This window comes from Panthera tigris, chromosome A2, assembly GCF_018350195.1.
Source record: "Panthera tigris isolate Pti1 chromosome A2, P.tigris_Pti1_mat1.1, whole genome shotgun sequence".
Taxonomy (NCBI): domain Eukaryota; kingdom Metazoa; phylum Chordata; class Mammalia; order Carnivora; family Felidae; genus Panthera; species Panthera tigris.
Window position 1 is genome coordinate 151,223,846 of NC_056661.1, and position 15,364 is coordinate 151,239,209.

Genomic DNA, 15,364 nt, shown 5'->3' on the forward strand with positions numbered 1-15,364 from the left:
ACTGGAGAAAATGTATAATCAATGTAATGTCGTCAAAACTAGTTACCAAGTCATCACGAGGGAAGAGACCCCAACAACTGCATCAGAGGTTGGCAGCAAAAGTCAATTTTTAAATGGCTGACATTGGAATGGGATTTCAGGATGTCCCAGGGTTTCATTTCCCACAATCGCTATTAATGCATCAACTCATGTCGTTTCCCTAGTTAGTTTCGACTTCCTTTTCTTTTCCCATCATACCCTTCCCTCCTTTCTCAAAGGAAATCATCATGAATCAATAGTCAATGCTGATTGTATGTCTCCTCCTCATACTTTATAAGCTTTTCCTGGATTGTTTTTTTTTTTTTTTTTTTTTTGAAACAAACAAAAAGTAGAAACCTTCTTGAAACCTTCTACTTTCTACACTTAATCCCAGTAAACCTTTTCAGAGAGACAGGGTGCTGGGAGGATACCTACTAGTAACATGACCACACCTACAATCCCAGCTCTCTCTCTTCAGAGAGAGAACCAAATTTATACTCCTCGGCCCAAAGAGGGAAGACTTACTGACTTCTCTTTATTTAAAATTTGTCTGCTTAAAGTTAGATCATTTTTCATGTTGGCTCTTGAGAAAATACAATTAGACCCCCACCCCACCCCCTGGCTAAAACATTTGCTTAAGCAAAGCGATTAAACGCCTCTGTTCTAGAAGACATCACCTTGTAAATCTTGGTTTTGTTTTGTTTTGTTTTGTTTTTTTCTGAAAATATCTCCTATCTGGTCACATTCTTCATGATGATCTATGAAGTCTCTACCTAAAGTGTAACCAAAGTGGTAAGATTTTACGATTTTGCCCTTCTGACGGGGCAGACACCAAGGTAACAGATAGGCCTGAGTCCATCCAAATACAGAAAAAAATACAGAAGTTTTATAGCGAACTCTAGTGGCAAAGAAGTTCACAGATTAAAAGAATGACAGGAGAAATTAATTTTTATATGTAATGTTCTCCTGAATGCTTCAAATATACAACTTTTCCATTTTACACAGGAATATTATTTCTCTAGAAATTATCTGACTTGATGTTTCTTTGCCTCTGATATTGCTACTTATTCAAAAATAATTAGTATCCCTTAAGTTCTAATGTTTCCCAGATGACATCCAAACTATCTTAATACATGGGGTTTTTTTCATTTTTTTTTTAATGTTTATTTGAGAGAGAGAGAGAGAGAGAGAGAGCGCACGCGCACACGCACAAGTGGGGGAGGGGCAGAGAGGGAGACACAGAATCTGAAGCAGGCTCCAGGCTCTGAGCTGTAAGCACAGAGCCCATCATGGGCCTTGAACTCATGAACCGTGAGATCATGACCTGAGCTGAAGTCGGGACGCTTAACTGACTAAGCCACCCAGGAACCCCAATACATGGGTTTTGAAAAGGGAATCAGACAGTAGCAGAAAGAGCCCTGTTCTTTCCCATCATGTACCCCATCACCATCACCAAAGGGAAGATACAGGATACCTGTTACCTATGGCTAAACTTTATTTTCAATGTTTCTAACAAAAATAGAATGAAATTTCTGAGAAGTTTGGAAAAGGGATTGAGCGGGAATTACAATGTCTTCCCACTCTGGTGTAGAATCAATAGGCATAATCAAGTAATCTGTCTCAAATAGACACTGATGCACATGCACAACCTGTAATTTACATACACGAACATACTCATAAACAAATATGGCCACTCTCCAAAGATATACTTACGTTCTTACTAACGTACATCGCTAAAGTTGTAGGTGCATACATAGAAAAAGGACAAATCTTTTCTCAATGCAGACGTGTAAATAATCTCTAGCTGCATGTACATAAGCAGCAAACACACTAGAAGTATGCCCTGAGTTGACAACAAAGTAGCTGGTTTTGAAGGGAATTACACAATGAAGAGTAGGAGGAGAAACATCAGATGAAGTTTTAAGGGAGAGGAATACAGGTGAGAAAATAAATGAGGGATGGTCAGAAAATATTTCACAAGGCAATCTAATAATGAAGCTTGACTCCACAGCAGAAGTCCTTCTCGCTTGCCCAAAGCAGTATGGATCATGGGGGATTATTTCCAGACTTACGCATCTTTTGGCCCTTCCTGAGATAGATCAAAGACCTGTCGTGGATTCAGGTACCACATGAACATCTGCAGGACTTTGGTTCCCTGTAAGAAAAAAAAGAAAAAAAAAGACAATAGGCAGAAACTTCCAAATATGAGCTGATCATTTAAAAAATAAAGATTTAAAAATAAGTAAATAAATAAATAAAAATGGGGGCACCTAGGTGGCTCAGTTGGTTAAGAGTCTGACTTCGGCTCAAGTCATGATCTCACAGTTTGTGAGTTCGATCTCCGCATCGGGCTCTGTGCTAACAGCTCAGGGCCTGGAGCCTGCATTGGATTCTGTGTCTCCCTCTCTTTCTGCCCTCCTCCACTCATGCTCTGTCTCTCTCCCTCTCAAAAATAAATAAACATTAAAAAGAATATTTTTAGTAAATTAAAAAAAAATAAAAATAAGTCCTCTTATCTAAAATACCACCTAATTATAAACAGTATAAAGTAGTAGTTAAAATCAGGGGCTTTAGGGGCGCCTGGGTGGTTCAGTCGGTTGCGTGCCGACTTTGGCTCAGGTCATGGTCTCACAGCTTGTGAGTTCGAGCTCCGCATCAGGCTCTGTGCTGACAGCTCGGAGCCTGGAGCCTGCTTCAGATTCTGTGCCTCCCTCTCTCTCTGCCCCAACCAACTTGCATTCTGTCTCTGTCTCTCTTAAAAATAAATAAACATTAAAAAAAAAAAAATCAGGGGCTTTGGCCATCAATATGTAGGTTGAATGTCCAAGTGAGGTTTTTATCCAACCTGTGTTACTCTGGCCAAGTTCCTCAATTTCATTAAGCTTAGCTGCCTTCTTTTTATGAGGGTTTTTTTTTTTTTAAGTTTTTTTATTTTGAGAGTGAGAGAGAGCGCACATATGCAGAGGAGAGGGACAGAGAGAGAGAGGGAGAGAGAGAATCCCCAGCAGGCTCGGCGCTCTCGGTGTGGACCCTGACCTTTGGCTGTGTCTCACACCCATGAGATCATGACCTGAGCCAAAATCAAGAACTGGACGCTTAGCCGACTGAGCCGCCCGGGCACCCCAGCTTCCTTCTCTTTAATGTGGAGACAAGAATGCCTAGTTCACAGACTTGTTGCAAGGATGAAATGCAGTAACATTTGAGGGGCACATCGATTAAGTGTGTAATGAATGGTATCTACTGGTGTTACCATCACTCAACATAAAAATCCATGTAGGGAAATTATTTGTCAGTCCATGTAATTTAAGATTAATTTTTACTTCATTGCACAGCTTACTTTTATCTTTGCATAATGTGAATATAGTCGGTGTCTGCAAAGTATGATTTTATTGAAATGATTTTTCTAAACTGAAGCAAAAGAACAGAGGCTCCTATTATTTAGGAGATAGATATATATATTTAACTTCCTTAGTTATATCTAATTTTGATGTGTTCCCATTTCTGTGTCCCTACCTAAGTCCAACAGTTCTCACATGAACATTTTTGAATGATTTAAATAATTTATAATTGACATTTATAGAACAGATCACCATGGAAAAGATAAGGCAGTTCCAGAGACCTTTTTTTTTTAAGAGAGAGAGAGCACACAGGAGAGGGGCAGAGGGAGGGGGAGGGTAGGAGGGAGGGAGAGAGGAAGAGAGAGAGGGAGAGAGAGAGAGAGAGAGAGAGAGAGAGAGAGAGAGAGAGAGAGAGAATCCCAAGCAGGCTCCATGCTCAGTGTGGAGCCAGATGGGGGCTCTATCCCAAGATCCCGGAATCATGACCTGAGCTGAAATCCAGAGTCTGATACTCAACTTACTGAGCGACCCAGGTGCCCCTAAGGAGATCATTTCTTAATAGTGCATTGAGCAAAGAAAAAAATGAAAGTTTTTTATTAAGCAGCATCAAAAGAGCTTGAAAACCTAGTAGGGTGCCTCATTTTAGGTCATTACCAGCCAGAGCAAATAACATTTCATCATTTGGGCAGTGCTTCTTGCCTATAATTACAGTTCCTTTATTAGATATCAAGATTGCTCTTCCTTAAAATATTCCCAAGTTTGTACACCTACTATGCTGTATTTGAGAGTCATTCTAGTTTAGCAGAAATAGTATGGTATTTGCATCTGTAATAACTTGGATGTTCTCATTAGGTGAGCATAAGCATTTAAAATCCTGCAGAAATCCAGCATATTAAATAGAAGGGCAACAGCTCCTTTCCTGGGGGATAATGAGAATTAAATGAATCAGTAATAGTTATGGATCTAACACAGTATGTGGCACAAAATAGCCTTCATAAAGGTTAGTCCCTTTCTTTGTTTCTCCTTGTTAATCTATTCATTAAATTGCACTTGAGGGTGTGAGGGCTAAAGTATAGCTTATAATTATCACATTGTTATGCCAGTTGTTACAGAGGCCAATGCAGGTCTTTTGTTCCACATTTCATCCAAACCTGTAATTTAAAAGTTCTGCTTTATCATGTGCTTGCTATAAATTTAGGAATCACATTCTATCCTTAATTGTCACAACTGATCCTTCACTTTCACCAAAGGACACATTTTGCTTCCCATAAAATTCAGAAACTGATTGAGATACAAAATACTAACTAAACACCGGATTGTTCTCTCTCTTCCCATGCTGGGCCTTGCTAGCACGTCAGCTGGGGATTATCTTGAGCAATCTTTTATGTTTAATAGGTAACACCAGAGTCATTTTAATGACCAATTTATAAACAATTTCCACTGACTTGCTAGAAAATTAATTTTTCAGTTTTAAATTCCTAGAGCGATAGATAGGACCGGTTAATGTTAATTACTCTTTTCCACTTCTGGCTAATGTCGCTTCTATTATGCATACAATACCAGGTAATTAACACCCTCCACAAATAAAACAAAAGGCACTGAGATGTGGTTTGTCTTCGACTAGACTTCTCTGAAAGGTTTGAGTGACCACACAGTCTTGTTTTTGCTCATTGTCAGTCTGTTCATGGGGACACCTACTTATCTACATTTATCCTTTTGAGGAAGGGGAATCGAGGCTGGCGAGTTTTGCACTGAACACCTCTAGGAGGCGCCGTCGATAGCACAGCCTACCACAAGACCGTGCTCTGGTGCTGGGTAGCGATGATGTGCATAACTGTACACGGCGACCCTTTCAGAGTTTACATTCAGGTGTGATACAATTACTTCTTTTAAAAGTAGTCTTTCTAAAATACATTCCTTAGCAAAAACGGTAAGGGTCTGAAAAGGGCTGCATTGTTTTTAAATCAGTCGTGGCGGGCGGAGACAGAAAAGGTCTAACACATCTAAGTCCCTTCTGTTCACTCAGCGGTTACCTCTGGGATGAGCTACTTTCGGGCTTAGGTAATTTATTCAATAGAACTGAATGGTTTGACAAATGCTAATTCACCAGGAAAGGGGTAATTTCTCTCTCACTGACAGGATTAAACCTACCAGTCATTGACACAACTGCCATTCACTAAGGAGTCCCAAACAGGCTCCCAGTCCTGAGACCCCACATGACAAATGCAAAAGCTGCAACATTTGTTTCTTTTTTGGTAGCCTATTCTGCCAGTTTGTTCTTCCGGCCCTTCCCCCCACTCTCCCCATACACCTGCCTTTCCTCCTAGCTTTCACTCCTGCTATAGCATGGAAAGAGCAAGCCACTAAGTTAAACCCCAGGACTACAAAGATAAACACAAAACTGCCCTAAAGTTCATCAAAATCTAGGAGGAAAGAAAGACACAACGTGTGCCAACAGTGAACACAGAGTCCTCTATTACGTCACATTAACGTCATACAATTAGTAAGCGGGGAAGGAGGTAGAGGGTTCATCGGCTACAACTTTTAGGCTTGGGCCCTTGTAAGCCTCAGATACTGGTTACTCGGGGGTTTTGGTTTGTTTGTTTTGTTTTATTCTTGAAAAAAGCTGCAACTTTCTGCAAGAGTATTATACATCTCTCTAAATGAAAAAAATCGCTTGAACGTCAATTGCAACCCACGGTGGGAGGTCCTCAGACAAACGGTTGTAGGCATACCTCCTCATTGACTACAGAGCCTGCTAAGATATTGGGAAACTGGGTGTCTCCAATGGAGTGATGAGTCTGTTCTTTCTGGCTCCAGGCATTGGGGAACAGGCTGGGACAGGAGAAAACAACTTCCCAGAAAATAGGCAGACTGTTCTAGAGGGAAATAAACAGGTCTCATCTACTCACCTACTAAGTGCCAGGTACAGTCTTAGGTGAGAAGAGAGAGAGAAATGGACAAAACAGAGATCTTGCCCCCCAGAGGAAGTTCTATGTGTTATTCATAAAAGAAAATATGATAATGACTTAGTGGTATGGAGGGCCCATTCAGAATGAATCAGCTCAAACAGAATCACCAACACTGTCCTGTAGCCCGCAACAGTCTGGTAGCTCACTAAGCAAGCATATGCCTTGGTTGACGTCACAGAGGTAGTATCTAGATCACGGCAAAAGCTGCCCGGAAAGTCCTGAGGACAATAAAAGCTAGCGGAAAAGACAGATTCAGACATCGTTATTTCAAACTGGCTTGCAACAATCCCAAAAGAATACCTGGTTTATTCAAACATATTAGGCTCCTCCTCTGTGCACATGTGTATGCTCAGGGGGCTCAGAAGGAGACAGATGCAGAAGAAATCAGTCCACTGAAGACGGCGAATGCTACGGGAGAGATGCCTACTGAGAAGTAGGAGCGGCCAGAGCAGATACTCTTAAGACCAAATTTGGGGGGCGCCTGGGTGGCACAGTCGGTTAAGCGTCCGACTTCGGCTCAGGTCACGATCTTGCGGTCCGTGAGTTGGAGCCCCGCGTCGGGCTCTGGGCTGATGGCTCAGAGCCTGGAGCCTGCTTCCGATTCTGTGTCTCCCTCTCTCTCTGACCCTCCCCCGTTCATGCTCTGTCTCTCTCTGTCTCAAAAATAAATAAACTTAAAAAAAAAAAAAAAAAGACCAAATTTGGGGATTAGATGAAGGCATCTATATATGATATCTGAACCGTTTCTTGGAAGACGAGTTAACCATTTCTCTGTATGTGGGGAAGAGAACAGTGAAGGCACATGACATACAAAACACAAGACATGCCATGGGGACACTCCATTCTGTTCAGTCTCTGCACCATGAGGCAGGAGTGCTGGGAGATGAAACTGCCCAAGTGAGTTTGTAGATAAAGTTGCTAAGGGGCTTGGGCTTTATTTTATAGGCAAGAAGAGTCACAGAAATGTTTTAGTCCGGGGAACCACTCACACCTTGACTAAGAACGTAGACATCCAGGGGGGTCCTACCCATAGCAAAGGAGGTGGGGCCTTGGGGAAGCATAGCCCTCATGAATGGGATTAGCCCCCTGATAAAAGAGACCCCAAAGAGGTCCCTCATCGCTTCTGCCACATGAAGATACAGCAAGAGGACACAGCGAGAGGATGGCCCTCCCAACCAGGAAGTGGAACTCACCAGCCACAGTATCTGCTGATGCCTTAATCATAGACTTCCCAGCCCCGAGAAACGTTTAAGAAAGGAATTCCTGTTATTTAAGCCACCTAGTCTATGGGATTCAGTTATAGCAGCCTGGGTAGACCAAGACAGCTACCCCCACACTCCCACCAGTACTGTAACTTAGAAAAGGGACTTCCCACAGATTTACTGTTTAGTTGTTTTAATTCCATCTGTTGAGGCTGGCTTGACAAGAAGAACATCTACTGCCTACCCTTCTGCCCACCTCCCAGCCTATTCTAAGCATTAGGAGCCTAAATTTTATCTAGACATCATGGTTCTTGATTTATCCCCAGGTTGAACATCACAGAAAATAATTAAGGTTGTTTGGCCAAGTATTTAGAAAGTTTGGGGACTCAAACATTTGAGGTTATTGCCTTTTTGTCTCCTTCTCCCACCATGGTTGACTTGAGCCTGACCTGGGGGTGGGGATGACCCTGGACTGAGGCGGCCTATCCTGAGATGATGGTGTGTGCTCAGCATGAGCCTGTCCACCAACTGGATACCCCTTTCCTCTTGTCACCTACTGATAAGGTCCCTGGGAATCCAAGTCAGGTATTCAACTCATGCCACCCCTCAACCTGGGATTTCACGCTCAACAGTGTGAGAAGCCAGGGTCCGGATGCCCTTGACCGTCACAGGATTGACTAGGTGGAATCACTCTAGTGGTCAGAATACCTGTTTAACCCTGAACCTGTAACCTAAGTCAATGGAAATGAAGTCCTGAGATGGAGCCTGCAGGAGACACTGTGTGAAATGACATCAGGAGACGTCAGAAATGTCTGTAAGACTCAGAAAAAAGATGTTAATGAGTCAGGGACACCCAAGACAAACACTAACTTCTAAAGTTACAGCAGAGGTGAGTATAAGGGAGGGCCTATGGCTTGAGTCCTCAAGTTTCCACACAGAGGAGGGGACTTGCCGGGGTAAAACTCTATCTCCCAGGTATTACGTCTGCTCCACAGGAGACACTCAAACATAATGCAGGGGTCCCTGATTCCAGTTCCTGTTTCCCCGAACGATTCAGATCCGACCCACGATAGTGCTGCCCATCTCAAAAACTTTCAAAACACCCAGAATCATCTCTACCCTTAAGTGTTGGAAAAACAATTATTACAAAATATCTGTTTAAAACAAATTATTGTTTCAAAAGGTCATGGAAGCAGTATCAAATGTGTTCCTCTCAATATATATGCCTGCAAAGTGTTGGGCGAATTTCTGTACACACAAAAAATACGGAAATTGTAAAAGCTGTAGGCATCTTTCTTGCCAGAAGATGGCGATACAGTCTAGTTATTTACTTAAGAGAAACTAAATTTTGCTGCCCAAGCAAATTTAAATAAAGGTTTGAAGCCTAAGCTTCCGAGATGGAGTGCTTTATATCTACAAAATGATAAGCAAAATAAATCAGTTATTAAAAGGCAAAAAACAAAACAAAACAAAACAGGATTTAACAACAACAATGAACTATCTCTCCATTGATTGCAGTAACCCTGGCTAATCAGAGTGTGGTCTCTGAGTAGCAGTAACACCCGCCTGAGAGCCTCTTAGAAAAGCAGAATCTTAGGGCCACCTGCCTGGGGTCCACATGCCCTGTTTTCACTGCCACCCTCAGTTCTCTTTTGACCTTTTAGTCTCAACTAAGGTGGTGGGTGGGGGAGGGCAAAATGATGGAGGAAACAAGATTCAAGGGAGCCGAGAAATGAGAAACTGCTTCACTATTCACCTGCTGACTCCCCATTACATGGCTGAATCTACCCTCATCGGCGATGTGAAGGCACAGGACAGCCACAGCATAGGAAGAGGCTAGCCCTAACGGGGGAGGTGGATCATCTCCGACCGTGGCCCTTCCCTACTCACTACAACTGAGGATTCAGCTGTGCCTTCCTAAGACTGAAGACGGAGATCAGTTTGAATGATTCCGATTGCCCGTAGGGATTTGGATTTCTTTAAAGCTTTCTCAACATGTCACACTGCACTGAGAAACAATGCTCTTTACAGTGATTAGGCTTAGTACGGAATTCTACTTTATGGAGAAAGTATGTAGAAATGTCAAGTTATTCAACATTCATTCTGATTTGGTTAGCCATACTTCTGAGAATCCTAGATTGTCTAGAAGTAACCTCATAAGCCAAAAAGCACAAAATGAGAGCAAATCACTTCAGTCTTTTGTCTCTAATTAAACTGGGCATTTTTTTATTTGAATATGTCGCTGTCCCTTGTAGCTCCTCAAACACGTCATAACTTTTTTTCCAAAATAATTCTTCCCCTTCCTGAATACTCATCAGTAATAAAGCCACTGTCCTGATAATCTTCTGTAGAACGCTGGTTGCTTGTTATACAACTATTTGTTCACTTCTATATGCCACATACTAGAAATCAGAGGTTGGAAGGTACAGCCCTGGGCAGTAGAGAGCCTGTATCTTAACAGAACACTTATGTTTCAATTCACAAAATACAAGTTTGTTCTGAGGGTTAAGGGAGCACGGTGGACAGGGTGATTAATTTTGAGAAACGGTTCAGAAAAGTGCTACCAACCCTTAAAGGATGAACAGGAATTTGCCACCAAGAGAGAAGGCAAGGGGCATTACTCCAGCTTTCTCTCTCTGCACAACTAAGTAGTCCATCTTTAATTCAGCTACTTCAGTGGCACCATTTCCTCACCACTCCCAAGTCACTGTTTGCCTCTGAAATTCCAGAGCACTCTCAGTTTGATCCACTCAATTTAGAACTCATATATTGTTAATGTTGCTTGAATTATTTTTCCCATTTGCCCTTTTGGTGTCATTAACAAGATGTCCTTAGAAAATTTACTTAAGCTCTCTTGAGCTGTTTTCTATTTAGTGAAATAGGTAGCAACATCAGATCATCTCTGAACTCCGTGGCATTACCAATTTATACAGAGATTCCAACAGGAATGGGCTCTACCTTTACTGAACTGTCTGCTCCTGAAAGGCAGGATCACCTGCAAGTTTCTAAATGCCCTAGGAAAAAGACGTATGGTTTAAGGAGTACATCTTCTAGAATGAATCTCATGGAAAAATATATTGGAAATTAGCATGTGGTATTCAAGTGGCCCAAATCACAGAGTCCATTACATTAGCTTTGCTCTGTTCTATGGTCCCCAAACAAACCCCCAACCCTCATGAGGCTATTTTCACTCCTGAAAATCTCCTCCAGTGATTAGATCCAGTCTTAGGGTCATTACCGTATGAAGATCATCACTCACCAACTTAAAAAAGCAGGATGCTGAAATTAGGTATCTGCTTATAACCCATTGCCCTGTTGTCCACAATGTTCAAAGATTTTTAACAGAACAAGTTATCAAGAATTTTAAAGGAAAGAAAGAAAGGGAGAAAAAATATTGTCTTTATATCACAAGCTCTCATAAGAGAAGCTTTATTATAATTAATCCATTCTGGAAAATGCCCAATATCCCTAGTAGTAAGAACATCATTCTGGACTGTTGGGTCAACCCTAATTATATGATTCCCCTCCTTATGTGGGGTAACCAAACAGTTTCAAATCTTTACTTTTTAAGTGTGAAACTTCAAGGGTTCTCACCTCAAAATGTAAAATGTGCACTTAGTGGACAGAGAAAATATTTTACCATCCAATCTCACATGAAAATAGAAAAAAAATCAAAGCCAGTGAAGAGTCTTGATAAGAAGCCTCAGAGGAGGTAGAGAAGTATATGAGGAGACAAAAGCCTAGATTCCAGAACAAATTTTGTCCTCTAAAGATCTGTGTTACTTCAGGTATATCATTACACATAAGTGTTCTTGGGCTACTTATTTATCCTCGAATGAGGTTGTTATTAATTATGCTACAAGATTTGGGCAGACACCAAATGAAACCTTTAGGTGGTGATATTTTTGATAGTATTGGTGGCATTTGTTGTTAATGATCATTGGGAATGATGAGTGATTCACTGTTCTCACTCTCCTCTGAGGAGAGGGACAAAAGTGGTCAGGTCTAACCTACAACGAGAAGCAATAAAGAGAAGTTCGTTAAGAGTTTCCTAACTATAAGAGTTAAGAAATTCTGAAACATATTAACTAAGAGATTTGGGGATGACCTTTTTTAAAAATCTGTAAGGGAGATGTGAGCAGTTAGGCTTCTGGTGCATCTCTGGTATAGTGGAAGCTGAGGGATAAATCATAGAACCTCTAGGTTTTGCCTAACCCGGAAACATGGATGGCTGTCCCCTACTGCAGCAACAGTCACCATGTCCCTGAGAAACTGGTTGTCTTCCATTGCTTGTCCTAGGTGGTACTGTTTTAAATTGGTGTTGAGAACTATTTTCTTTTTTTTTAAATATGAAGTTTATTGTCAAATGGGTTTCCATATAACACCCAATGCTCATCCCAACAGGTGCCCTCCTCAGTCCCCCTCACCCACCCTCCTCTCCCTCCCACTCCCCATCAACTCTCAGTTTATTCTCAGTTTTTTTTTTATTTTTTTTTAATGTTTATTTATTTGTGAGACAGAGAGAGACAGAGCATGAAGGGGGGAGGGTCAGAGAGAAGGAGACACAGAATCTGAAATAGGCTCCAGGCTCCGAGCTGTCAGCACAGAGCCCGACGCGGGGCTCGAACTCACGGACTGCGAGATCGTGACCTAAGCCCAAGTCGGCCGCTCAACCGACTGAGCCACCCAGGCGCCCCTATTCTCAGTTTTTAAGAGTCTCTTATGGTTTGGCTCCCTCCCTCTCTAACTTTATTTCCCCCCTTCCCCTCCCCCATGGTCTTCTGTTAAGTTTCTCAGGATCCACATAGGAGTGAAAACATCTGGAATCTGTCCTTCTCTGTATGACTTATTTCACTTAGCATAACACTCTCCAGTTCCATCCATGTTGCTACAAAAGGCCATATTTCATTCTTTCTCATTGCCATGTAGTATTCCATTGTGTATATAAACCACAATTTCTTTATCCATTCATCAGTTGATGGACATTTAAACACTATGGGATTCAGCGAAAGCAGTCCTGAGAGGAAAATACATTGCAATCCAGGCCTATCTCAAGAAACAAGAAAAATCCCAAATACAAAATCTAATGCACACCTAAAGGAAACAGAAGCAGAAATTATGGAGAACTATTTTCAAGAGAACTATTTTCAAGTTAAACTCATGAAAACGACTCACCTGGTTGCCTCCGCTCTTGGGGTTCACAAACACAAGCAAGGGCTTCATGAGAGGAGAAGAGATAGGTTTTATCACAAAAGGTCGACCTTTGTTTTCCTGCTGAAGGAAGAAAGCAACACTATTGAGACATCCATCCATGACTCAGACAAGTGGCCTGGAAGCAACGGAAGGGAGTAATTACCAGAACCCCCACCGGCCCTAACCCTTGCTCCTCCAAAATAAAAAAAGCTACATCTTGTTTTACACGGCTTACTCTAAAAAAGACAGTCCATATAAAGCTTAGAAAAAGGATCTCAAGCTATAATTTTCCCTTGGGAAGTAAGCATGCTTCTGATTTGACTCTGTACACTCTGAGCATTCTAGAAATGTTAGCTCTTCATCTTTATCTTCATCATCTTTGGGATGACACTTCCATGGACAAGTGCAAACGCTCTGATTCTGAAGCAGCAGGAGGTTATAGAGAGGGAGACATCTTAAAGAAACAGAGAGGATTCCAATGTGGTCACAGGGTAGAGAAGGAGGGAAGAAGGGTAGAAAACTTATCAGAAAAATAAGCTTGGGCCAGATCACATCGGACAGGGGTGGCTACAGTAAGGAGGATGTAGTTCACCGCGACATAGTCCTGAAACACTTACTTCAGTTCCTCTTTTACTGGCTTTTCTTTTAAAGCTTGTTCTCTTCTTCTTCCGATTTGAAGCCTTCAGCGAGTTCTGTAGGGAAAGAAAGAAACACCTGAGCCCAGAGGCAGACAGCCCAGGAGCTTCCCATGCAGAACCATGTAGAAGGTGAGGGCAGCACATGCTGTTCCACGCATGCTTCTCATGCTTTGACACTTCCAAGCCACTGTTCATGGGTAAGCCACAGACAGAAACCAGTCGAGTGCTTCAGAGTGAGCGACTGACTCCCCACCACACGGAGAGGCAGGGAGTTAGAACCCTGGAGGCTCTCATGGACTCACATAACAACACATGTTATACCTGCCAACCCTCCCAGTAAAAATGGAAGAATCCCAAATTCTCTGAGGGGCTCCAGTCTCCCGCCCAACCAGGTCCGTCTCCCGCCCAACCAAGTTCAAGTTCATCTCCTGGTATGGAGATCACCTATGTGGAAATGTAAAAAAGGAGGCCATTTTTCATGTTTTTCTATTTTCTTTTTTTTTTTTTTCTGTTCACTTTTTTTGGTAATGACCTTTCTAGTAATAGTCATACAGTGATTGAACCCTAAGGGAACATTATGATTCAACTATCCTATCAGCATTGATGGCTAAGTTTTAAAATGCAGAGATAAGACTCACCGTAAGTTACTTCTATTACTAGAGTGACAGTCAGTGCTCTCTTTCTCTAAAGACCTATTGGTTTAAAATGTCTTGGGGTGCCTGGGTGGCTCAGTCAGTTGAGCGTCCAGCTTTAGCTCAGGTCATGATCTCACGGTCCGTGAGTTCGAGCCCCACGTCAGGCTCTGTGCTGACAGCTCAGAGCCTGGAACCTGTTTCAGATCCTGTGTCTCCCTCTCTCTCTGCTCCTCCCCGCTCATGCTCTGTCTCTCTCTCTCTCAAAAATAAATAAACATTAAAAAATTAAAAAAAAAAAATGTCTTCCCTCCCCTGGTAGCCTTGATTTGTCCTTCTCATAGAAATGCCTCCAACTTGTTGAAATACAGTGACCCCCAAATTTACTTTCCCTGTTTTTCTCTTTCTAGGAATTATACGGACCACAACTTTCTGATTACTTCAACTAACTCTTAATATATGATACAGATGCTTTGCGAAGAACCTCTCTTAGGGGACAGTCACAACTCACTGGTTTAATTAGTGGAGAGTCAGTAATTAACTAGATTGCCATCTTCACAAAGGCAAGATGTTACTATCACATCATAGATGTTTAACAAATGTTGAAAGCCTGAAACACAGAATTCTTAACTTAAAAGTTTATATGAGCATACACACATGCATTGCTTGAGCAGTTAAAGATTCTCAAACAGCTTCAAGAAACTTAGAGACCTACTTTTTTACTTTGCGGGGTATTTCTTTTCTTAGAGCATTCAAAATAAACCTTACTCTAGAGTACACATATTAACACATTTGAATTAGCAAGAATGAAACTATTTAACTTTTATTTTACTTTCATATGGACCATAAAAAAACAAAAACAAAAACACGCTGCTCTGTAGCTGGAGCTCGTCGAGAATGAAGGAAATTTTCTTGAAGCACCATTTGTCCCAAAGTTTTCTTCCCCCATCAGATTAAAAGAGTTTTCAGGCTCTGAGTCTCACCAGAGGAGAGAGATCCAGAAGTTCATGGGTGCTTTAGACCAAAGGTCATTTCTCACCACTCACTGTAGACTATACTTCTCCTGCAAAAAGATCTCCAAGTTTCTGAATTCCTCTTTAAATGGGTCTACTATCACGTTCCACTTTGGAAAAACTTTCGCATTATTAAAGTCTTTCCCATATTTTAACTACTTTGTTTACAAAGGCAAGAAAAACCATCTGGAAAAAACCATCTGGAAATTTTAAACACTTAATTGGCCAAATGTCCCAAGAAGAATCCTAGAGACTGTTAGGATGGCAATTAATGATACTGCGTGGTTCTCAACCAATCACACACGTTGGCCTCATCCAGGGTTCTTTTAAAAATGCTGACACGTGGACCTCCAAATAC

At 41.7% G+C, this 15,364-nt stretch overlaps 1 protein-coding gene across 2 annotated transcripts in view; it reads right to left on the reverse strand.

Moving 5' to 3' along the window:
- DGKI (diacylglycerol kinase iota) overlaps nt 1-15,364 on the reverse strand; it is a 442,717-nt gene that overhangs the window by 201,840 nt on the left and 225,513 nt on the right. For both annotated transcript variants that reach the window (XM_042977425.1, XM_042977422.1), the window contains exons 9-11: nt 13,341-13,415; nt 12,706-12,804; nt 2,091-2,173 (exon numbers count right to left, since the gene is read on the reverse strand). In XM_042977425.1, the coding sequence (XP_042833359.1) occupies nt 2,091-2,173; nt 12,706-12,804; nt 13,341-13,415 (257 nt within the window). The remainder of the gene's footprint in view (nt 1-2,090; nt 2,174-12,705; nt 12,805-13,340; nt 13,416-15,364) is intronic.